This window comes from Coloeus monedula (assembly GCF_965178545.1).
Source record: "Coloeus monedula genome assembly, chromosome: 1".
Lineage (NCBI taxonomy): Eukaryota > Metazoa > Chordata > Aves > Passeriformes > Corvidae > Coloeus > Coloeus monedula.
The window spans coordinates 97225842-97251901 of NC_138781.1; the positions used below are offsets into that span (position 1 = coordinate 97225842).

At 38.6% G+C, this 26060-nt stretch overlaps 1 protein-coding gene across 3 annotated transcripts in view; it reads right to left on the bottom strand.

Moving 5' to 3' along the window:
- The window catches only part of INVS (inversin), an 85425-nt gene that overhangs the window by 23315 nt on the left and 36050 nt on the right, over window positions 1-26060 (bottom strand). For all 3 annotated transcript variants that reach the window (XM_082298088.1, XM_082298090.1, XM_082298089.1), the window contains 6 exons: window positions 25595-25768; window positions 23216-23383; window positions 13325-13505; window positions 9654-9763; window positions 4909-5080; window positions 323-478 (listed from right to left, as the gene is read on the bottom strand). In XM_082298088.1, coding sequence (XP_082154214.1) covers window positions 323-478; window positions 4909-5080; window positions 9654-9763; window positions 13325-13505; window positions 23216-23383; window positions 25595-25768 — 961 coding nt within the window. The remainder of the gene's footprint in view (window positions 1-322; window positions 479-4908; window positions 5081-9653; window positions 9764-13324; window positions 13506-23215; window positions 23384-25594; window positions 25769-26060) is intronic.

A 26060-nucleotide genomic window follows, 5' to 3' on the forward strand; every position in this document is an offset into this window, starting at 1 on the left:
CAAACAAAAACAAAAGAAAGAAAAGACTTGCTGGGGGAAGAGTTAGTTTGAGAGTCTAGAATGTACTTGCAAAGGCTTAAGCAGAAATGACCTGTGAAAAGAATAATCCCAGTTTTGAAAGTTTTGTATTTAACACTTCTAGCCATTTTGCACAACAGTAATAATATTTTAGATTCACTATTTCACAAGGGGAGCTTGCAGACAAAACATGCTTTAGGGGAAGCAACTTCCTACTCCACCTCTTGCTCAGCTGTTTATTTCCCATTCTTATAGGAAGCAGCACCAGAACTCTGAACAGGTTTGTGAAGCCCTAAGAGCTGACCTTTAATGAGTGTTTGAATCACCTCCTTGTGTCCCATCTCGCAGGCTCGGAAAAGTGGGGTGTGTTTCATGACATCCAGAGCATCTACCTGTGCTTTATGCTCCAGCAGCAGTTTCACTGTGCTGACGTGGCCAGAAAGGGCAGCAGCATGTAATGCTGGAAGAATAAAGTAGTAGGAAAGAGAAACCACAATGCCATGAGCTTTAGAGTTTCACAATTAAAGCAGTCAAAATAAAAATTAATTACAACTATTTTGGTGAAATAAGTACTTTTCAACCACAAGAAACTGAAGAATCCTAACAAGTGATGATGTAACATTTTCTTGCCATACAAACAACAAACAGAAAAACTCTTAGCCCTGAAACGTTTCTAACTTGCACAAATAGAAATTTTACATTTAACACCACCAAGATTGGCTTACAGTGAGGATTTGTGGAAGAATAGCAGCTTCTGATTAAGAGAACATAACATGATTTACTTCTCCCTCTGTTTTGTGGCATTTCTGAGATTGCTCATCACCAGTGAAAGAAAGCTTTCATTATTTCTTCAATGCTTTCCTGAAAATGACTTTTTTTTTCCTTTCAAATAAGCAAAGTTGTCTCAATTAAAACTAACTTCAGATAACTACCCAGCTGTTCCTGCTCCTCCCTCACCCCCTTTTTTTTGTTTCAGAATTACTTGGAGAAAATTTTACACTAAATTATGTAGCAAGACCATTATATCTTGCACAATATCTCCGTCTCCCTGTTTTCTTCAAGAAAAAGAAAAATATTACAGAAGTACCAGATGCTGCTACTTCAGATACTTCAGAACTCAGGTAAAGATGCGGTGCCCTGTAACTGGAGTTGCTATTGCCTAACACAGCATCCTGCAGGCACTGTCAGCCAGAGCTGAGGATGACCAGTTCACGGCTCTTTTTGAAGGAAAGAAGAACTACACACAGCAATGAGATTTCAAACCAATGGAGGACACGTGTATTGGTGATTTCACTCACAGTTTGATTTCAATATGCTTTGGATTATTTCCTATAGTCAGCAGTCAAATCAGACAATCTACATTCTCATACTGCCTTAAATGCAGAATATTTTACAGATAACAAAATCAAAATAATTTAGAATAAAAACACAAACCAATGCAGTTCATAAGTGTGCATTTAATAAAGTGAATTCATATTTCCCCATGACATTTCAGAAATAGTCATGCTTGGTGAGAACTGAATCTCCTCATGCCAGCAAAATGCGGGGCTGTAAACACTGCCCACATGTCTGTATTTGTTTAATGTTAAAACAGGGTCAGGATCTAGCAGAGGCATTATACAGAAATGCACACCACAAAGGCCAGCATTAGAAGGAGCAGCTTCTTGAACCACAGCCAGAATATAAAACCAGTATTTTTGTATTTGCCAGCTACTGTTTACAACCAGTACCAGCTTATGAGACAGTAGCCCAGCACAACCTGTTACACAGGCCCTACTAAAATGCTCAGGTTGTTCGTGTTGTCATTGACCTGAATCCAGCTGGTGTGCACTGCCTTAGTCACAAAATAAGTGATAGTTACATTGTGACACAGACAAAGCACAAGGGTCAGAGCCAGAGACACTCTGAGAAGTGAAAATTGAAATCATGCCTTTGAGAAGACGCTGATTTAAGGGTAGCAGCCTAAAAGCGCAGTGGTGCTCACCGCACTCGTGAAAAGTGCGTGCCTGTGCAGCAGCTTTGCGAGTGGGTGGCTGTCAGTGGGAACTGGACACCAGTGAGATGCCTGCTGCTACGTACTTTTGGACGGGCCTGGTTTTCATGGTCTGACCTCACAGCAAACTCTAGGTTCTGGTTTTTGTCCTGAATCCCTTATGAAACCAAAGGCAATAAACCACTCCATCAGATGACACATGGGGTGTGTGTAACAATACAATAGAAAAAGAGCTGCTGTGTCAGCTTGGCCAGTTCTTTCCCCCTATCACTCATTCTGACGCAGGCATCTTGTTTCGCACTTTGTGCTCAATATTTTCTTGTAAGCCAAATTTTCTGTGATGGAGTCACGGTGACTGAAGAGATTCTTCAGCCAGCTGGTCACAATGGGCCCTTTGTTCAGCCGACAGACAGAGCCCTCTCCATTGTGCGCAGTGACGGCAGAGCTATAAAGCTGCCCCTGTAATGCTCCTGCAGCGCTGATCTCTGAGAGAAGGGAAATTCCTTTCCCTTGGTGTCATTCTCCTACACAATGCCGAGAGTCTCGATGTTCTAGCGGAGCTCAATGGAGAGCTTGCTCTTTTTAAGTAAATGCAAAAGGCTGCGTTAACGCAACCCTACAACCGAGCTGAACTGAGCCTGCACACAAAAGTCAGAAAAGCACAGCCTTGAACTCTGCTCAGCAACTGTATCCCAGGCACGGAGGCATGTGCGCTATTTTCTATTAGTGCATAGTTTCCCCTCCGAAAGCAGCACTGCTTTTCCCTCACGAAAACTTGGGAATGATTAAGAACCTTTGGAAAAAAAAAAAAAAAAAATCAGAGTGTGATTTACTGGTGGGCTTCCTTTTATGTTTAGAGCTTGCTATAATAAAGCCCATGCTACTGCACTCGCTGGCACAGCGGTGCAGCTCGGGCTGCTCGACAGCACCGCTCCCCACTTCGAGACTGTTCGTGTGTTCTGCACAACGGCACTTGCAAGCAAATGGAAAACCCATCCATTTCCTTGGATCAAAAGCCCTACAACGAAATCAAGATTAAAAGGTGATTACATACCACTGCTATGAAAGGTTTAAGACTGAATGATAGCAAACCCAACCACCTGAATTATTCAAGCATGAAATCCACACCTGAGTAATTTCAGAAAGACAGTATGTGATTACTGATTACTGCCTGGAAAGAAAAAACCCTTTTGTAAGGAGGTTTGCACAGTAACTACAACATTGCTGCACCTTAAGGTCTGAAACAAATACTGAGAGGTATTTAAAAGGGAACTGTCAGGAAGTAGCAAACGTAGGTGAGACTGGTAAAAGATGAAACAAGCTAAAATTGTAGAATATATAGTTTGTGAAGTCATCAGACATGAAGACTGAGATTTTATTTGTTGCACTATTTCTTAAACTGAAAAATTTCAAACTATCACAACTTGGAAAGACATTTTTTTGTGTGTGTGCTCAATTGTAAGAAAAACGAGAATTTAGATATTTAATTAGAATTTTATATTAACCGTATTATGCATTTTGTTAAGATCCAACATACCACCACAGGAAATTTTAAAAATTCAATTTATAATATGAAAATAATATTGATGTTTCAATATGTTTCAAATCCTGAACCGCACAACCCTGACATAGCGTTTATTTACCATTTGTATGTTATTCAAAGTGCACTCTGAAAAAAGAAAAACTGTTAAATTCATATCTCTGTTTCTTGATTGGGATAAATCTACACTGCAAGTCCCCTAAATCTAAGCATGCAGTTTAGCCTAGTTTTCACGTGTGCACAGCCAAAAGATAATGCTTGAGTAAACTGTAAAACAAATACTTTAAAATTTATATAAACAAACATTGCAATACACATTCTTGTTTATTTAAAAAACATAATTTTCAGGAGAAATGCCCATTATTGTATTATTCATGAGTGTGTTGTCTGACTATCAGCTTAGCTATGATTTTACTCCTTATTACACATAGATAAATATATTTTTGCACTTAACTTCTAACTCTGTGACCTAGCTGTATGTGGCAGTGGGTAGTGTCTGATCTCCCTACACATAGCTTACCCTGAAGCCCTGCTATCAAACCTCTCCAAATTTACACCAAATATATCCACATTCTCCTGTTTTTTCATTCAGATGCCACCAGCATACAATACAACTCAAATGCTTTTCCTACATTTCCAACACTCTTGAATACATAAACACTTCAACACCTGTCTCTCCCACCTGTCAGAACTGTTATTCTGTTTTTGTTGAAAGCACTACACAGGTACAATATTTCTACCAAAAATTCTTTTTTTTTTCCCTTAAAGAAGGTAAATTCATAGTTGCTACAGGAAATTTTGAATTTCCTCACTTACATGTTTGAATCCTGAAACAATGTGTCGCCTACTTATCTTTTGTTTCAGGTAGATAACAGGAAGATAAACTTGGGGAATATCAAGTTTGACCTCTTTTTTGGACAACAGGATGATAATTTAGCTACCTCAGTGGTAAGTTTGGTCTATATTGTTTCAAAGTATTTATGTACTGTCAAATACATTTTTGAACAGGCATTTTCAGGAAGGGCTTTTTATGCGACTATATTTCATTTTATTCTTCAAAATACAGAACAGCTCTTCCTCTCCCAGGATTACAGAACTAACTAAATTGCATTGGAGTACATTTCTTCTTGCTAGGTTTCAAATGAGCTGTTCCAATCTGTGCAGAAATAGTTTGTTTCTTTCCCACAATAAGGCAAAGAATTGACTCAACACATATAATTAAACTAACACAGAAATGTTTTCAGGGTAAAAGTACACATTCAGAAAAAGATCAATATAGCTTCTTACAATGTTTTTATTTGGTGGAAATCACACTGATTAGAAAGATCCAGTGGCTCTTTACTGTAAAGCATCTTACCTGTGCCGGCGTATTTGTCTGTCATATTGATATCAATGTCCAATTTTAAAGTCAGCATAGTCCTAATGACATCATCACTGCCTTTGCCAGCTGCCCACATGAAGGATGTTCTTCCCTCAAGATCTGAGTCATCTTTTACAGAAGGATGTTTCAAAAATACTTCAACTGTTTCCTGAAAAGACATACTGTTGAAATTAAGATTAAAAGGGATCTGCAACAACAAGAAACTATTGTCTCATGTAGCTGTTTATGAAGCACATCAAAGCTTCATTTTTCCTTTTTATGTTATAAAGAGTAATAGCTCAACAGGAACAGTGTATGTTCTGCTATGCCTTTTCCCTTGCCAATGATCATAGTGCAGCCTTAACTATGAGCTTAACTGTCACTTATTTAACACTTTTTAGTGTCAAACACGATGTGTTCATCACAAGGAAGCAAAAGACACTGTAATCTCTGTGAAGAAAGCAATGGGAAAAATATCACAGGTTTATCGAAACATGACTGGAATACTGTGATGAAAAAATCACAGAATCAGTTGGGCTGGAAAAGACCTCGGAGATCAGGTCCAACCTGTGACCCAACACCACCACGTCAACCAGACCATGACACAAAGTGCCACATCCAGTCTTTCCTTAAACACCTCCAGGGACCATGACCCCATTACCTCCCTGGGCAGACCATTCCAACATTCCATCAGCCTTTCTGTGAAGAAATTCCTTCTAATGTCCAACCTGAACCTACCTGGAAAATAATGTTCTTCCAAAATATTTTCCCAACATATTTTTTTCTCTCCAGTTATAAATACAACTGCACATGCAAATATTTTACTTTGCCAATGTCTAATATTTTGACTTTAAAAAAAAAAAAAAAGGGTCAACATAGACATATTTCCTAATGTTTAATAACATCAACAGGTTACTAATTACTGAAATACTATAATCAGAAGATATTGAGGAAATCTTTACACCTGAGTCCAGTCTTTCCACTGTAACTGTTACACTCAAATCTATACTTAAAGCAAAAAAGAATTATTTCTTCAAATGCTCTGTTTGTCTTAAGCTGTCAGCAAACAGGTCCACCTGTTTAACCTGCTGCTAGATTCTTAATGAGTCACCCAGGAAAGGAAGAGAGAAAATTACAACTGTTAGAAAAAGAATAAAGGGAAGATTTTCCCCTTTTTATCTAATGCCTTAAAAGGCTGTGTATGTAACAGCTGGGAAACATCTGATATGAGTCACTGGTAGGCTAGCCAATAAAAACCTGAAAAAAAACCCAGGCTTCATTATTTTATTTTATATTTATATTTTATTATTAACACTATTTTAGCCTTTCCTCTGTGTGAGCCCACAATAGCTCTATCACTGCTCTGGGTAGGACAGGAATTTCTTGGCTATAAAGAACAAAATTCTTTTAAACATGAAGGTGTTTGAATGCTTAAGTACCATTGATTAATTCGGATTTGTTTTTTCACTATTACTTCCTATTTCATCCCTCTAAAGAAATAGGAAATTTCTCATTTATCTTATGTTACTGATCTAAGAGCCTTGAAGTTTTATGAATTTAGGTCTGAACTATCAGTTTATTGTGAAAAAGTCCAGCCAGAAGCAAGGAGAGATGGAAGCATAAAGCTTTCCACACAAACCCAGCATGAGTTTACAGCTCAGTGTACTCACACTGACCACCACCACACCTCAGACACAAACAGCCTCTCATTAGGCCAGAAACTCAGCACCCTCCCAGGGCTCTGCACTGCTGGGAATCCTGCAAAATGAAAAGCACTGCAAAGGCTGCACTTCTTCAATACTGAGGCACACATTCTAAAAAATACAAATATTTTATTTTTCCATTAAGTTTTGGCAAAGCAAAGCTTCTTTCAATGACTCTTTTCTACAGCTTTTAATTGGAAAAAGTAGAAGGAAATCCCACAGTGCTATAAGCATTATTTTCCAAAATGCAGTTACCACAATTTGAAAACAAAACAAAATTAAATTACACCAGGATGATTAACAAATCAGAAAACAGAAGTATCAATCAGTTTAATTCTACATGTATTTTGTTATGAACGATCACATGTATTCTAACACGACTAAAAAAAGTGGAGGAAACAACATAAAAAAACAACAAACTGAAAAATAACAGCAAAGGAGAGAGTTAAACCTGGAACATTTAATTCTGTGCTATCAGGAAACTCTGAAAAATACTATATTTGAATATTTAAAAATAAGGCAAGGGTATCCACATTTCATTTACTAGATCAATCTATATAAGTATATGAAAGGAAAGTACATTGTTTTGGACACCTCTGGAAAAATTCAGAAAAAAAAAATTTAGTCCTGCATACTAAAATCAATATGAAGACAGCATCTTAGCTCAGTTGGTGAGAGCATGGCATTAATAACATTGGGGTTCAATCCCTGTTTGGGCCATTCACCTAAGAGCTGGACTTAATGATCCTTGAGGGTCCCTTCCCACTCAGAATATTCAGTGATCTAGAAATAAAGATTCTTTGATCTTCTTTCACATATGAAGATCAAAAATTTAAATAGAGATGTTTCTTTGGACCTCCTGTGGGATACACAAGACATCTAAATCTGGGTGGTTATATTAGGTAACTTCTCTTCTTCTAGAACTTTTCCTGTCTATAGTAAGTGGGGATAAGTTAGTCTTAGGGAACAAATTCTTCACATAAATTAAGTGCTGGCTAAGTCTCTTCAGTCATTAAAAAACCCCCATATGTCATATTACAGTAAGTAATCCACAGAACAACAGAGCAAAGAACAAGATATCACAGCAAATAAAACTGAAAGCCATGCAAATATTTAGAGTAAACACAAAAGAACAAAGTTTCTTCTGTTAGGGACTAAGAAACATCACATTTTAACTGAGAAACAGACCACACCCATCCAAAGTTGGGCAGACTGAACAACAGTGTGAGTCTCAAACCATGAGTATAGAGATGCTACTGCCAGAACAAACACGGATGTATCTCCATTCAGTTGTTTGACCGTGTATATGGAATGCAGTGGTGGGAATTACTCAATGATATGCATGTAAAGGAGAAAAAAAGCAAATAGTGGTGCTCAGAAACAACTGGATTGGTGAAAACAGACTCCAGTCATAATTTAGGAAGGGGCTCTTGAGTACATCACCAGCTAAAAGAGGCTTGCAGATCTCAATTAAATTCTCCTGTGTGATTCTTCATGTAAAATGGGAAACAGTACATTCATTTTAAGTACACAAGATTACAAAAGAATGTCTGATTCTACCACATACTTTATGTCCTCTTAAAACATAGCTGATATCACAGTTTGGCTGGCTGATGGGATCAAAAGGCAGCAACATAATGAAGATGTTTCATTCAACTGAATCAAGCCCAGGGAAAGAAGGCCAGTATGAAAAATCCTTTTAGGAATATATCCAGATAGAAAAGAAAAAAAGCAAGATAAAAGAATGTGGAGATAATCACTAGATGGTAAACAAAAGCTTTTTTTTTTTCTATGAGTCTAACTCAAACATGAAAGAAAGGCTTTTACAATTCAAATATTTTAGAGTTAGGCCCAAATCGCACTCAGCCTATTATGGACAAAAATCAGCACAACAAAAAATTCTCAAAAAACCTGAAGATTATACAGAGAGATATGCTTCAACAAAAGTCTGAATTTTAAAAATAGCTGGATGGTCTTACTAAGACCACCTTCAAATATACCCCACCAAACCCCCAAAACTCACACTCACAAGGAAGCAAAGACATTGGCCAGTTCCCTCTTTCAATAGTACTTCTGGATTTGTTAACTTGAATTGTTCTCAAGGGCATTAAATTTTTCCTTTTTTATTTTCCTTGCTAACATGTAGGTACACAAGAAACACCCAAATTACTATCCCTGCTAAGAAAATGTTGCAATGTGGACTACATAACTACTACATTAATTAGGCACTAAATAACCCTTTCTGTAAAGGAAGGGTATGAAAACTATGAGAGGCAGAGGAGCTTAAGAAAAGCTTTCTTAATTTTCAGTGCTTGAGAACTACTTCTTCAACATCTGTGACCAGCAATCACTGAAGTGCTGAGTTTTATACTTGGCTCTACTGTATCTGATCTTGCTTTGGGAAAAAAAATTACCTATTATACCAAAGTGTAAGAATTAAGCTGTCTGAGAAACCAATGTTCTTTGTCGCCTGAGTTTAAAAAATATTTTTAAAAATTTCAAAAATATAGTGTTCTTGAAGAATTATGACAAAAGGCACTCAACTCTTTAGCTATGCTTCATAAGACAACAGTTCATTCATAATTCCAAATATTTATAAATTAATCACCTTCTTGAATGCAAAGACTGGTTTGACGGGTCCTGCAGCAGCTGTGCAAATACTCCTACAGGTCATCTTACTCTAGATACCTTATAACTGCTTAGACTTCATTATAATGAGCCCTAAAACCTGAAAGCACTGTGAAATAGTAAGTGCCATTTTGCTTTCTATTGAAGTACCTGAATGACTATTGTGTGTTCTGATGCAAACACATGGCTCAAAGGGCCTTTCTTTGCACAGAAAGTTAGTATTTTTAAATCTGTTTGTTTAATACTTTGAAATTAACCACATTTGCATCACATAACATAGGAAAACTCTGAATTAACTCATGCCAACAACACTGTGTTTATATGATATCAAAAACAATGCAAACACTCTGCTAAACTATAAAGATTTCAGCAAAATAAATTTACTTCACATTTAGGGCATGTTCTACTTACAGCAAAGTTGCTCTGTGCTGCATAATGCAGGGGTGTTGCACCTTGACTGTCAGATGGGATAGTTCCAAACTTATTTCTTTCTAGTAAGAGATGAACAATCTGTGCATGACCTGAAAAAAATAATATAATAAAACCAAATTTTTATCAAATCCTAAAGTCAATAAAAAGCTTAGTAAAAAAAAAACAAGGAAAAAAACCTAAACTCAAATAAAAGAGAAGAAAATGAACAGACTCTAACAAATAGTATTTGTGTGGTACCCATTATAGTCTAAATGTAAGAGAGAAACATAAGACTTGATACTTGAACTATTAAGTTTGGCATATACTTTCTTCCCAATAGTGCTCCAGTGCCATACTCTGTATTGTCATTTTTGGGGGGCATCTATAAATCTGAATGACTTATAAATACAAAATTTCTTCTAACAGAAATCACTAGAGCTTTTCCCTAAATAAAGAAACCAGCAGTAACTGGCCAGATAACTATGATACTAACTTTGTAATGAATTGGTTGAATATTTCCAGAAAAAGCTTATAATAATTCAATTGAGATGCTGCATTTGAGTGACAGGTCAGTCAGAAACAATGAAGTGAGCATCAGATGATGATGATGAGCATTTGTCCATCTGCATACAAATGCAAGCTAAACCAATGCTGACGATTTCATGATACATCATATTGTTTTACAAAAATCAAGTGTAAATTCTTCACCTGGGTTTTATTGAACCAAAGTTTCAACTGAAAATGTATAGCAGAATCAGAGACTAGTCTACTACCAGCTGCTATAAACAACAAGCTCACACACAACTCCCTCCATAAAAACGGATTAAAATATTTTGAGATTAAAATCACAGCACTTTGGGGGGGAAGGGTAAACCTTATATTCACTTCACAGACAGGAAAACAAAGACAAATACAGTAGATTGCAACTAAAGTCAACCAGTTCATTCATATGCTTGCTTCTGTAGGCATATGCAGCTCACAGAATATTTAATGATTTGGTATTTTAAGCAATACTATAAAACCACTCTGATTTTACAGGTGAAAACTCCCAGTACCGCATATGTCAGAAAAGCAATCAATTTTGCAGCTTGTTACTTTTGCACAGTTGTCTTGAATTACTTTAGAATACATGAAAGGTAGGGAAACCTTCCTGCTAGCAGTAGACTATTTTTAATGAAAACACCAACAATTACAGAATGCAGCTGTGCTACAGTTGTGGTATGTAGCTCTTAAAAACCTAAGACATGGAGGACTAGGCAAGCCCTCTTTTGTGAAATGGCACTTTGAGACTTTATATGTACAGAAGTATCAGAAATGAGGGAAAATGGTAACTTGGGTCAAAAAGGATGAAGAGTTATGTGAGCGTTTTTTCTTTCTAGGGGCCTTAGGGTGTACAGGAAGGCTCCTCTTTCCTGTTAGCCATTAAGAGAACCCTGGATGCAGAATTATTCTGCATTATTCTGTCCCTTCCTACCAGTAAAAACACCAAAAAGAGGAGATACAATGTTGCTATGCTATTCCCACCTCAAGACTATAAGAAGTAAATTGAGGTGCACTGGAAAAAGTTGGTTTGGACTAGAATCCTAGCAGAAAAGCCATAGGAGTACTGAGCCTGAAAAAAAAGATTCCTGAACTTTCAGGACAGACAACTACAAAGAGGGAACTTAACTCTGTAATCATGCCAGGAGGTCTAGCTAAATTATGTATGAGAATAAGGCTTGAGGGAGTTGAAAAAAAACCATTGTATTGGGTGCAATAGTAAAAAAATTGGTGCAGAGGTGGATCTCACTTGGCCATTAATGTAAACATTAAAACTCATTTCTTGAGGTCAGGAACTGTCATTTCTGTTGTACTTTTATTTAGCAGAGATGTAACTTGGCTGAGACTTTTATCTACACAAAAGGAAAGGTAAGAGGAGCAGCAATGCCCTTAAGATGCAGTCACATACAATCCATCGCATCTAAGAAAACTTGTGGCAGTATCCCTGCACTGCTTTAAATCTTCTACTATGAACCTATATAGCAACATCTTACTCTCTTTAAGACCTACATAGGACACACAGAATTCAACTTGAAAACAGAACCCTAAAAATTAATAACGATTTACTAACCAGAAATTCCCAAAGAGCATATGCCACCTAGAGACCTCATCAAGTTCACAAAATAGTCTGGAGATCCTGGCACATCTTCCCCCTCTATTCTACATTGATTAGACAATCCATTTTCCCAACAGACAAAACTCCTCCCTTAAATACAATAAATTTCAAAACACAATAAATTTTGCTTCTTGGACAGAATCAAGTGATAATGACTATTTCTTTGGAAAGCCGATCCTACGTCACTTTAAATGCTTCACAGTTTCTCTGTAAAATTCAATATCCCTACATATATGAAAATTTGAGAATACCCTTCTATTTTTTTTTTAATAAACATAACCAAACAACATGTACATTGTCACTGGAGTTGCAGTAACTCGCTCCAGTGAACATCTGATTCCTTTATTGGCATTCTTTGTCTGCAGTGTCCCAAAGGATCATTGGAATGAAGCCTGTTAAAAGAGGAGAGAGACTTTGAAGATTCTTTTATCCAGTGGCTATTTTTTCCTCCTGAATGGAAATAGGAGGTAAATTTTCTAAATCATATTATTTTTGTGGCTGTCATTTTATGGGTTGTGTTCCCCTGCATTTAGACTATTTACGTTTAATCAGGTTTTAACTTGTTTTGCAAGGATCCAGTTTTTGTAAATCCAAACCAAAATTCACATATGCAAGGTTACAATTTACAGAGCATCTGAGTCTCAGGGTAACAATCTAAACAGTGAAAAACTCTATCCAATTAAAACTTGTCAGATCTGATTAGATTGTCATAACGTGTCCGATGAAGAGCTTATACTAGGAGCAGAAATGTCAACTCTGCCATTTTTTGTTGTTTACTTGTGCTGGCCTTATCAGAGTATCTGCATTTTCTTTGTGGGAACCTTTTCAAGTCACTTGCTTAGTTTGTGAGGGGTAGTTTAATAAAAACTAGATAATATGATCATAAATCCACTTAACCTGGCACACATAAACTGCAGTACATCACAGTAGGCTGAAAGTGAGCACAACTCATGGTGTCACCATCAACCACTCTGCAATGTGAAGCATCTCAGGCACCTCAGGCACCTTGCAATCCCTATGTGACCATCTTACCTGTGGACCAAACAAGGGCACTGGCTTAAATCTGTATATGAAACATTAGTCAAGTTCTCTTATTTTTTCAAATAAAAAATAAACAGAACTCCTGACATTTTCTTCATGTGCTCCCATAGATTGTCTTGCATTCATGCTGGGCTGTGCATACCCCATTTCAGACCCTGCTATTCCAGAGTGCCAGTGGTTTTTTTTAACTGATGATCAAAGCTGCATATGCAAGAACAATCTCAATATGCTATAATAGTTCTTAAATTATCAGCATATATAACCTGTTGAAGTAATGCATTTAACAATGCTTTGGAGAATCTGAAGCTAAAACAAGCAGTCTACACACAAACGTCTAATCCTGGTTGAGCAGAAACTCTTACTGCTCTAAGAGGTTAGATCATACTGCCAGGCTGGAATTAAATAAAAATCAGACACAAAGATTAAACAGTACAGTTAATTAATGACTAAGTGACTTCAGCACTGTCCAGTTTACCAAGTAACGCTGCCCAGTGGAGGGGAGTTCGAAACAAGTTGTCATAAGATGTCACATTGCAACCCTCATAGGAGGTCAGGACATCCACAACTGCTACATTCCCATCTGCAACAGCAAAATGAAGAGGAGTTCGTCCTTCATAGTCTTGCCAGTTAAGCAGAGATTCTGTAGGTGCAGCTTCCTTAAAAAAAAAAAAAGGAAACAACAACATTAAAAAATATTTAAATTGAAGATAAAACCTATACAATCTTTACAGATGTTTTTTCAGACAGATAAACTATCCTTGTTCAGTAGAATGTAGCTCTACAACCCAATACTTTTGTTACAGCATAGGCTACTTTCAAGTATTTCTTATGGAATGCTTTTGTATATTTAATTATTGTACAAGACCTGATTTCCGGTAGATACCCCATAATTTTACTAGTCTACTGTGCAAGTGCTTCCTTACACAGATCTTTAAAAGATTAACTCCAGCTTTTATGAAAATAACTAGAGATTCTTACATGATTTACAAGTTGAAAATGACATACATATCTTCAGATTTTCTCCTACAATACTCCTTATTTTGCACAAGTTAATTTTATGACTTTCATTATAATATTCTTCTAGCATTTTATACCCCTAAAGTATTTCCAAGGAGATGTCTACATCTCTAGGTGACAGGATAGAGGTTAGAGAGTATTTCTAATGGGCTTAGTTTTGAATTTTAAAAGCCTATTTTAAAGTTTCATGATTAGCCACTTGATCACATAACATAGGCATTAATAGATATAACTTGACTTTTCATCACCTTTTCTTAAAAAATATGCTAAATTACTTTCACATAAGGTCCCTAGCTATATAGTTTTGTATTATGATAATTTCATCTCTCAAATGTTTTTCTGTACAGAGTTCTCTTCATGATTTTCTTTTTCAGGCAAAAGAACAGAACAGGTACAAGTGAACATCATCTTAGCATTTGAGAGATCTTCAAATGACAAATATCATAAAGGCCCATGAAACACAAACTTTAAACTCCAGTTTTCTGAAAAAAGAGGTATTACTGAAAACAGTGATAAGCAATAACACAGTAGAAACTCAGGATGCAGGACACTAAACATCTAGAGCAGAAGCAGAATGTCAAAACAAGAGTTTAAGTAAACTAGAGGGAGTGAGTCTGCTTTTCTATCTCCAACTATTCAGAACAATTCGCTGAAGTCATGGGAACACTGTGCAAAATGAAAAGGGAATGTAGTCCTGAGATTTTTAACTTCCTACACTAGAGGGGATTTTAACCCATGATAAGTGAGAAAAGCAATCCTCCTGAAAATACAGAGCCACACTATATATTACAATATACTTATGAAAGAGGAGCAAGAGACTGTGATCAGTGCTGATCCCTTTCTCATTAAACTAACTGCAAGCTTCCCTTTTGACTCCACTAGGTACACAAACTGGTAGAATCACTTGCATTTGCATTATTTGGAGTAACTACTACACAGAAAACAAATATCTAACATTGAGAACAATAAATCAAGAAGAAGAAAGTCACAAAATTCCAGAATTATGGTTTCTATCCAAATATTAATTGACCAAAGTTACATTCTATATTTTCTATGTAATGGATTAAAAAGCCCTCAAAACTCCCCAAATATTTTGAGTCATGTTTCACTATATTTTCTAAGGGCAGTCTGGCTAAGTTATTACAGCAGTAGTAACTTCATCTCTGCAATGCCCCGATTCTTTGTTTTTTGCTGTTTACTTTCTTACAGTGTCAACTTAAACCTCCTAATATTTGGTTAATGTAAGTTTTCTAGGTCTAAAGAGTTACATACTTCGCATACTGCATATAAATCCCAGAATCACAGAATGGTTGGGGTTGGAAGGGATCTCTGGAGATCATCTAGTCCAACACCCTGCTAAAGCAGGTTCAGCTACAGCAAGTTGCATAGAATTAAGTCCAGGTGGGTTTCAAATATTTCCTGAGAAGAAGACTCCACAACCTCTCTAGACAGCTTGTTCCAGTGCTCAGTCACCTTTAATCTCAGTAAAGATGTTTTCCTTCATATTCAGATGGAAGTTCCATATTTCAGTTTGTGCCCATTGCCCCTTATCCTGTTGCTGAGCATCACTGAAAAGTGTCTGGCTCCATCCTCTTGATATCCACACTTAAGGTATTTCTATGCATTGATAAGATCCCCTCTCAGTGATCTCTTCTCCAGGCTGAATGGTCCCAGCTCTCTCCCAGCCTTTCCTCATAAAAGAGATGCTCCGGTCCCTTTCTCATCTTCATAGCACTTAGCTGGACCCTCCCCAGTAACTACTGGTCTTTCTTGAACTGGGGACCCTAGAACTGGACCAGCACTCCAGATGTGGCCTCACTAGGGTTGTGTAGAAGGACAGGATCACCTCCCTCAACCTGCTGGGAATGCTCTTCCTAATGCATCCCAGGGTACCAGTGGCCTTCTTGGTCCCCAGGGCACACTGCTGGCACATGGGCAGCCTGTTGTGCCCCAGGAGCCCCAGGTCCTTCTACTGGTGCACAGTGTGATTCCTCCCACAATGCAGGACTCTCTATTTGCCTTTGTTGAGCTTAGATTAGACTCTGCCCTCCTGTCCAGGTCTCACTGGCTGGCAGCACACCACAATGGTGTATCAGCCGCTTCTCACAGTTTTGTAACATCAGCAAACCTGCTGAGGGTACAGTCTTTCCCTTCATCCAGGTTATTGATGAATAAATGGAAAAAGACTGGGCCCAGTACTGACCTCTGGGGAACACTTCTAGATACAGGCCTGTAACCAGACTCTGTGCCACTGATCACAACCCTCTGACCTCTGCCATTCAGCCAGTCCTCAACTCACCCACTGCCCACTCGGACAACCCACCTTCCTTGAGCTCTCCTATGAGAACGTTATGGGAGACAGTGTTAAAAGCCTTGCTGAAGTCAAGGTAGACAACCCCCACTGATCTTCCCTCATCTACCCTGCCAGTCCTGCCATCACAGAAGATATCTTATTGGTCGAGCATGATTTCCCCTTGGTGAGTCCATGTTCACTACTAATAACCTCCTTTTCCTTCACATGCTTAGAGATAACATCCAGGAAGAGCTGTTCTATCACCTTTTCAGGGATTGAGGCAATACCTGTAGTTTCTTGGGTTGTCCTTCTGTCCCTTTCTCAAGACACTGGAGTGACACTGGCTTTCCTCCAGTCCTCAGGCACCTTTCCTGCTCTCCATGCCGTTTCAAAGATGATAGACAGTCTATTAGCAATAACATCTGCCAATTCTAATTAAATGCTAATTAAATTGCCTGTCTCAGACAAATCTTCATCAGTTTTAGATTAGGTATCAGTACAGTCAGCCATGTTTTGTTAGAATCAAAACCTAACATACTTGAAACATACTGGAGATCACCAATATGTGCAGTCACTAGTACAATAACAGATACTCTATTAAAACCATAAAAATTTGATACATATGACTCTCAACTAAAAGTACAATCAAAGTTAACATTGCTACATGCACAAACCTCAATAATCGAAGCATGTGTAACACTTATTTTGATAAGCATTCAAAAGCATTTACCTGAGCCACTACAGTGAAAAGTTGTATGTTCTCCCCTAACTTTAATAATTATCAAGAGAAAGCTAACTGATAATATGCTTCCTTTTTGTCTATTCATAGAGCTCAGCAGGGGGAGCATAGAGCCTACTGCAAAAATTCATTTTATGAGAATCACTTTTAAGTACGGCTAAACATGAATTATGGTAGGAACAGAAGTTATCACTAAAATTCTAAGTCTACCAGAGGAAAACGTGTTTGAACAAAATGGACAAACAAGAAAACAAATGCTTCTTCACTTATAATTTGCTGATGTAATCCTGGCAGCTAATTTTCAAGCCTTCCAGAAGTAAAACAACATACTAAATAAATGAATCCTAAAACTCCTGGCTTAAAGTCACTGATGTTGTCAAGAAAGATCCCCATAGTCAAAAGTGTTATTTTTGCACAATAGTACAGAATCTTCTAATGACAAAGCCACTATTTATATTCCAGCCTAAAAGTATTTGTGTGTTTTGAATTTTTTGGCCACTTAAATTAAAATTTTCTAGGCCTGTTTCTGCCTATATTCACAAGTATAACTTCCTTAGATTTTAAGTGGGTTTAGTTAGCTATAATTAAACTGTCATACTGTATTAATATTTTAAGCACAATACAGAGAAGAAACAGAAGCTAAGCATTTTTCTGTGGCATGGAATTGCAGGCGATAATGGAAAGTGTGGTGTAAGCAAATGTCACGTCTCTTACCATGAAGAATAAATAAAGAGAAGAGATACAAAATAGACAGAGAGTACTAAGCAGTTGCTTCCATCATAATAATGGAACGTCTTATTCTGTTGTTTTCTCCTTAAATATTCCCAACATTTTTCATGTAACCAAGCACTGCTGAATCTGGAAAGGTGGAAAAGGAAGTTGACCATGAGAGGATCTCCAGATTAGAGTTTCTCTCTACTTCACATGTTTACTTTCTACATATGTGGAGTTCCATTTTAGCTGTATTTCGTGGATTTCAATACCAGATATAACCAATTTGTGCATAACTGTCACCCCTGCACACCTACCTTCTCAGCATTCAGCTGAGCTCTTTTCATAATTGTTTATTTTGACAATACAAATGGACCATGTACTATACAAACATCAAACAGAAAGATGACCTTAGCTTTAAGAATTTATAAACAGGAGACAATAACTGGCCGCATCCAAAGGGTAGAGTGCAGAAAAACAAGACAGTATTTTTTGATACCATAGACTGTAGTTTCGATAAAACCAGCAGCTAAACTTTTGTCAAGTTTTTGTAAAGCAGCCCTGGAGAATTCCAAGTAGGATACTAGAGAAAAATAATTTCTTGGGGAATTCTTCCACAGTATTAAAGATAGCATAGGAGAAACAACAGCAGTGTTGTTTTTTGTAGCTCAGCCAGCAGGCACCAAAGGCTGCCAGTGTAGGCTGACCAGAGGTAGGCATCGATACCTGGCTGCTACCTGGGCAATGGCACAGTGCTTACAGACCCTACCCTGAAAGCAAAGACAAATGGTTTGGTTGAATGTGGTTAAAAATGGGGAGGCAACAGGAACACAGACATTTGCCTTTTATACTGCTATCACCACAAGACACTGTTTTCACAAACTTAAAAATGTAAGTAAAAATATGTTAAGACACAAGATGATAGAAATTTTCCCTCTATGGGTACGTACATTAGAAATACAACACAGAACGTGAAAAACTATAAAGGTAGCCTAGCCATGAAGACCTAGAGAGGAATGAGAATCAAACACGATGCTTGGACAATAGATTTGGAGCTAGATAGTATGGCAAAAAGCAGCTAAGAAAGGAGGGGCAGACTGTGAGCTCTGCTAGGTAGATATTTATCAAGACAAGTAAGAAAAACACTTCAATTTGGAGAGAAGATCCTACTACAGGATTAAACCCAGGGGCACCACCACCACCAAAAAAAGGTATTTATATGCAACAACAAATTCAGTCAACAGATGGATTACCTAGTAACAACATTTCTGTATCATCAACTTTACAGCATAGCTAAATTATTTTTTCATTTAACCTTGTTATTAACTTACTCCATTAGCAAGCACATATAGATGTAGCTAATTGCAATATAAACAATTAAGCTGATTCATGGAAAAGCCTAGATGGAATCAAGAATACACTCTTTTCAGCCCAGCCAAAGTGCCTCTGTATTGCTGCACCCAGCATGAGCAACAAAGAGGAGGAGCTGGAAGCTCCTGAGAGCTCCGATCCAGATGCCACTACTGACACTTGGTGGGATGAACCCACGACTGGTGGGTGGCTACAGGCTTCTCAGAAGGGACAGGACAGGAAAGAGGGTCAAAGGAGTTGCTCTATACAATAGATGGATTTGGTGCAATGTGCTGTCCCTGAAGAACAGCCATGAGCATGTTGAAAGGCTGTGGGTAAGAGTCAGAAACTGAGGCAATAAAGGGAACTTTGTGGTCAGTGTCTACTACATGCCACCTGACCAAGGAGAGCCTCTTGATGAAGCCTTCTTGTTTCAGCTACAGGAGGCATCATGCTCAAGGCTCTTGTGCTGTTGGGGAACTTCAACCACCTTGACATTTGCCAGAGAAGCAGCATGGTGAGCTATAGGGAATTCAGGAGAGTCCTGGGATGAATGGAAGATAAGACAGGTAATGGACAGCTCTACCAGAGGGGATGTGACACTGAACCTGATGGTCACCAAGCACTGCCTGACCAACCCAGTGGCCTTCTATGATGGAGTGACTACATCAGTGGACAAGGGAAGGGTGATGGACTGCATTTTTCTGGACTGCTTTAAAGCCTTTGACACAGTCCCCCACAATGTCCTTGTCTACAAATTGGAGAGATTTGATGCGTGGGCTGAAGGAATTGGTTGGGTAGCATCCAGAGCACTAGTCACTGTCCTAATGTCCCAGTGGATACTGATGATGTCCCTCAGGGGGCTGTACTGGGACCAGTGAGATTTAATGTATTTATTAATGACACAGGTGAATGAATTGAGTGCACCCTCAGCAAGTCTGCAGATGACACCAAGCTGAGTGGTGCAGCTGACAAGCTTGAGGGATGGGATACCATCCAGAGGGACCTGGCCAAGCTCAAGAAGTGGTCCCCTGGGAAACTCATGAAGTTCAATGAAGCCAAAAGCAAGGTGCTGCACCTGGGTCAGGGCAACCCCAGTACTAACACAGGCTGGGAGATGAACAGATGGAGAGCAGCCTTGCCAGGAAGGGCTTGGGGGTTCTGGGTAAAGGATGAGAGGCTGGACATGAGCCGGCAATGTGTGCTTGTGACCCAGAAAACCAAATGTGTCCTGCGCTGCATCAAAAGCAGCGTGGCCAGCAGGTCAAGAGTGGGGATTCTGCTCCTCTGTTCTGCTCTCCTGAGACTCTACTTGGAGTACTGCATCCAGCTCTGGGGTCCCAGCACAGGGAAGATATCAGCCTGTTGGAGTGAGCCCAGAGGAGGGCCACCAAGATCATTAGAGGGATGGAGCATCTCTCCTATGCAGAAAGGCTGAGAGAGTTGGGATTGTTCAGCCTGCAGAAGAGAAGGCTCCAGGAAGACCTTACAGCAGCCTTCCAGTACCCAAAGGGGGCCTACTAGAAAGATGAAGGACTTTGTACAAGGACATGTAAGGACTTTTTACAGGACAAGGGGGAATGATTTTAAACTGAGAGTAGGTTTAGACCGGATATTAGGAAGAAATTCCTTACTGTGAGGGTGGTGAGGCACTGGAACAGGTTGCCCAGAGAAGCTGTGGATTCCCCATTCCTGGAAGAGTTTCAAGGGTTGGATAGGGCCCTGAGCAATGTGATGTAGTTGAAGATGTTCCTGCCCATGGACTAGATGACTTTTAAAAGTTTCCTACCAACTCAAACTATTCTGTGATTCTTTTAATTGTCAGAGTTTAAAAAAACCCCAAAAACCAACAAAATAAAACCCTCCAGAAAACCTGGACATGATCATGATTCTGGATTACCTAAAGAGAATCTTTGAGAACACTTTCAGCAAGGAGACAAGTATTTTTGATCTTTTGTAGTACATCTGTCTTAGATGGAGTAAATTTTCCTTGCACCAGCTGGGCTTTGTATTTGTGATTAAAACTGTTGATGGCACACCCATGTTTTGGCTATTGTAGAATAACAAGGATTCCTCTTTTTCATGTCCTGCCCTGTTCTACTCCCCTGCTTCCCCCCCAGTGAATGGGCTGGGGGTGGGCAACAGACTGGGACAGGACACAGCTGGGACAGTTGACACAAACTGACCCAAGCAATAGTTCATACCATATAATATCACGCTCAGAAAAAAATCTCAGGGACTGGGGAGGGCAGGAAGGATGCTCATGGCTACACCATTTGTCCACCTAAGCATGATCAAGCATGCTGAAACTCTTTTTCCATTTTCCTGGAAGTGGCTACCATCTGCCTGCTGATGGGAAGAGTGAATAAATTTCTTTTTCTGCATGCAGCTTTTGCTTTCCATACTGTGCTGGCATTAACTTTCATCCACAAGTCTTCTTGCCTTCCCTCTATTTTCTCTGCCTTGAAAAAGGGCAGGTGAGTGAGTGGCTGGGTGGGTGTAAGGCTGCTGGCTGAGCCTGACGCACCACAACTTTTAAAAAGTTGCCTTGACTACCTAATGTTTCAAAATCTGTAGTTGCATACAAAGATCCTTACTTCCTCTGCAGCAAATTTACTTCTCCAGTGTGGCAGAAAAGTAGATACAAATTCAAACTTTGTGACAAAATTTTGTTTGTAACAAATTGTCCTGGGTTGCAGTGTATTCTATTACCATCCCCATCAGCCCTTGAAATCAGGTGGGGCAGTGTTTCCTTGCCTCCTCCCCCCAGACTATCTTGCTGTTAATGGCCCATCATTGTCCTGCCGCATGACTCAGAGATAACTCCCTCCGGACTATCTTCTGTTAATGAGCCCAATCAACACCTGGCCTCATGACTCATTACCCCATTGTGAGATGCTCCACCCAGAGGGAGGAACCAAGCATCCCATCCTGGATATCAGCTGAGATTCTGAACACCAGAGACAAGGCCTTTCCACTGGATTTCCAGAGGACAGGAGCTACACAGCCACCACTGGACTTTCTGAGGAAGAGCAGACCCTTTTTCTACAGGATCACCGCTTCAGAGGACTACAGCCACCATTCTAGCAGACTGCTACCACCACCCTGACTAACAGGGTGCCAGGTTGTATCTTGACTCTGTCAGTTTGAACCAGTGTTTTCTTTTAGTTTTTTTTCTTTCCTTTTCTTTAACTTCCCCATTAAATTGTTATTCTGACTTGGTGCCTCCCACTGGTTTGTTTTCAAACTAGTACACAAATTATTTCACAACTGGAAACAAATTACAAATATATTGCATACACAGCAGTAATATAGAAATACAATCTCTTTAATACTGGAAACTTCTCAAAAACTATTTTTATAGTAAAAGAAGTATCAGTAGCTGTAAGATTGTCAGTGTGATTTGAAGAAAAGCAAAGAAAGTTTTCATATTCATATTTAAGTTCTCAGCTTGCAAGCTAAGCAGGCAGACAGACATACAAGTCCTTGTAGCTAGAGTACAATCACTATGTGTCTAGTTCTGAAAGGCCTTCGATAGTCAAAGATACAGGAAGATGGTTCTAATATGACAGAAAATTTAAATTGAGGCTTCTGATATTTTTCCATGTTAGTGAAGCTCAAAGATTTTCACAAAATAAAAATCAAGGTTAAAATCAAGCTGAGCATATGATTTCATTGTAACCATTATAACTGTCATTGTAGAAGATGAAACTAAAATATTGCAGAAAGAGAAAATGTGCTATCAAGGAAAAAGTATTAAATTCATATACAAAACTGTGGAAATTCTCTCAGCAAACTGGTTGTGGGCTGACTGACAATTGATCAAATATTTCCCAGAATTCTAACTTGAAAAACCAAATTAAACTAGACTTTTCAGTACAGATAACTATATATAAACTCTCAAATAATGAAGAAAAGACACATAATGAAGAAATCAGTGTGCAAAATGCAACTGAAATGAGCAATATGACTGGCCATTTTATTCAGGAAAACTTTCAACCCTTTTCTCCCCCCCTTTACATGAGTTACAGCAAATACATTCACCCATAGAACTCAAAACAAACCCCTTTTAAGAGAGCAAAAATATTTAGGATTATTTCTTACAAAGTTCTGGATATTAGGAAAAGCAAATGATTTCATTCTCAAAGAGTCAGTGGACCAAAATGAGAAACCTCAAGAGAATAAAAAATATTTCTATCAGAGGAAAGCTGTAAGCACTGGAAAGTGTTATATACATATATGGTAGACTTTCTTACCAGAATACATTTCACTGTGTGGATTGCACTAGGGTCCTTGTTGTTAGCTGCCCAGTGAAGTGGGATTTTTCCTTCAATATCAGGAATTCCAATATTTGAATCATGTTTTATAAGAAGTTTCACATGCTCTGGGTTATTGTAGTAGGCACTCCAATGCAATGCAGTTTGCTGCAACACAATTTTCACAAGCTTTACAAACACATCAAAAATGTATTGAAACATGAAAAGTAAAGTTGGCTAAAACCATCTTTAAACAACAGGGAAATAAGCAAGCTTTTGTTACACTTCAATAAAGAGGACTGACAGAAAACTGAGCACATGTACCTGGGGTAGCTGACAACTCAAAATTTGTGAAAGTAGGCTTTAAACAAAGCTGAACAAGAGGCCCATCTCCCTCAGTAAGAGCAGATCATCAGACACCTTTGCTGCTGAGGTCTGAATCAGGTCTAAGCTACACCATCTTACATGGGCTTCAAACTGAGAAGCCCTTATGCTTGGAATGTAAGTATCTCTGGTAGGAGTCTAACTGCTTTATATGAAGATTTATTGGACTATGGCAAGAGAAAAACGTCCATGCCACTTAGCACTGCCCTGTTGGCTATTTGGTGCAGCAGTTCAGACCTGGAGAAAATATCTGTGCTGGGCATTAAGCAATGACATCCAAGCCAGAATGACCATCTGAACCAGGCCTCAGCACCAGAGCTGCACTACAGAACAACTGCAGTGAATAATGTGGTCCTTCTTAAATTTCAAACTGTTGGGATAACACAAATGGACAGAGAAGACTACTCTCCACTAGGGGAAGACGGCACAATGCTTACACTGGACTTGGATCCATCTTGAACAAAGGTTTTGGATTTCTTCACTGTCTGTGATGACTCAGAACTCTGAGGTTGGATATTAGTGAATCTAATGCCCAATGACCCACAGCAGTCCAATAAAACATCAAAAGGCAATCCATGCTCCTATTGCCAATTCCTGACTGCCAGCAGCTTTTTTACAGGCTTTATCAATGTTCATAATTACATAAGCAAACCAACATGTGGGGGTTTCTTAACCAGCAAAATGTTGGCATATTAACAAGTATTTCATTTATTAGACACACCTCTCCCAACTGCCAAGTAACAGACAGTTGTAAGGCAAAGAATGGATTTATTTTTTCCCATCTCTCTTACCCCCTTACCCCTGCTAAATATTACATGGCACTTTGATTGGAAGCAGAGAAATAACTCTGGCAGGACATTTGTGTATAGAAGTACAACAGCCTGGATTAGCATCCCTAAACTGTGACATGGAATGTGTAAGTTCACTATCATATCCTTAACTTCTCTGTAAAGGAAGAAGGCAAAAAGAAGCCTATTTTTGTTTTTTACTGCCAGCTGTTAGTTTAGTACCATGATAACAAAAATAAGATAGCACAGCCTTTTTTTCTACTAGACACTTACTGAAGAAGAAGTCCACAAAGTGCCACTACAGCCTTGTACTAGTAAAATTTGTAATAATTGAGGAGTGTTATTTATTAAATAGAGCTGACCAGTATCCCTGGAAACTGACAGTTGCAATGAAGCAGAAACTTTTGGTCACCAGAAGGCCAGTGTAGCCTTGGTTCATTGACTTCTCTCACCTACAACCAGTTTCAGTCAGTTACCCACACGGAAGCAGATGTAAAAGACACTTGTTTTCTCTCATGTTCAGGAATTATATTTGATGATCTTGATGTGCACAGTTGCAGCAAGGAAACTGAACAAGCCATGTGCCCAACAGGGTCAAACAGGTCGGACTCTGTATCCCAGATCATCTTTCACCAACCTGAATTCCATTTTTGCTACTGCAACTACTCATGACATCAACTGGGAGAAAAATGCTCTACATTTTGTGGGGAATCTGGCAATGCTTTAAATACTGCCTTGGAAATCTGCTGAACAGGAAGGGCTGCTAAACAGTTTTGGCTGGTTTATGCATACCTTTGTTAATTAACTAGCATGGTCATGAAGTCAGCATGACCTCTCCAGAATGACTGCTGTAATTATAGGCAGTTTTCTAGTGACTCTTATCATGAAAAGATTCTAAATGTGAGGTTTTTCAAAGGAAGAAGACCAAGATAAGCACATGCTATCCAGATTCTAACAAGGATCACAATGTTACAGAAGACTTGGATTGTTTTTGAATCCTCTGTTGCTGTAACTACTCTCAAGAAGAATGTCGATGGAGCCAGTGCAATGAACTTTGACATCATTAACTTCAGGAAAATATTAATATTTCTACTTTGAAGACCTAGAAAAAGTTTATGACAAACAATTTTTTGCATACAACTGCTTGAGGTAAAACCAATATCTAAAGTTGCCACAAGCATTGTCTTGAAATAAGCAGCACTTTTACCTTGTTTCTGTCCTGGGTATCCACTTCTCCAGGTGCCATATGTTTTAACAACAAAGCTAAACATTTTGGGCTTTTGTGACGTGTAGTTAAATGTAATGGTGTCATATCCTCTAAGTCTTTCTGCATCCAGTTCCCTCTACGAGCCAGTAGAAGTTTCATGAAGCGGTAATTTCCCTGTGTAAAGAAAATATCAGACATTTTTGTCAGCTCATCAAACCAAATGATGATACTGTTTAGATATATCTATTGTATTACAGTGCCCAAAAAAACCTGCAGCAAAACAGTCGAAGCTTTGGAAACATCTAATGAAGATTTTTTTGTGTTTATATGAACCCTTCATTTTTAGGTCTGTTGCGCTGTTTGTTATTAGGTACATATATTCCATTAGCAGAGTAAGATAGGGTTCATTAATACCAAAAATTCTGCAATATCATCAGTTTTTTAACTGTTTAGCCTGAGTAAACAT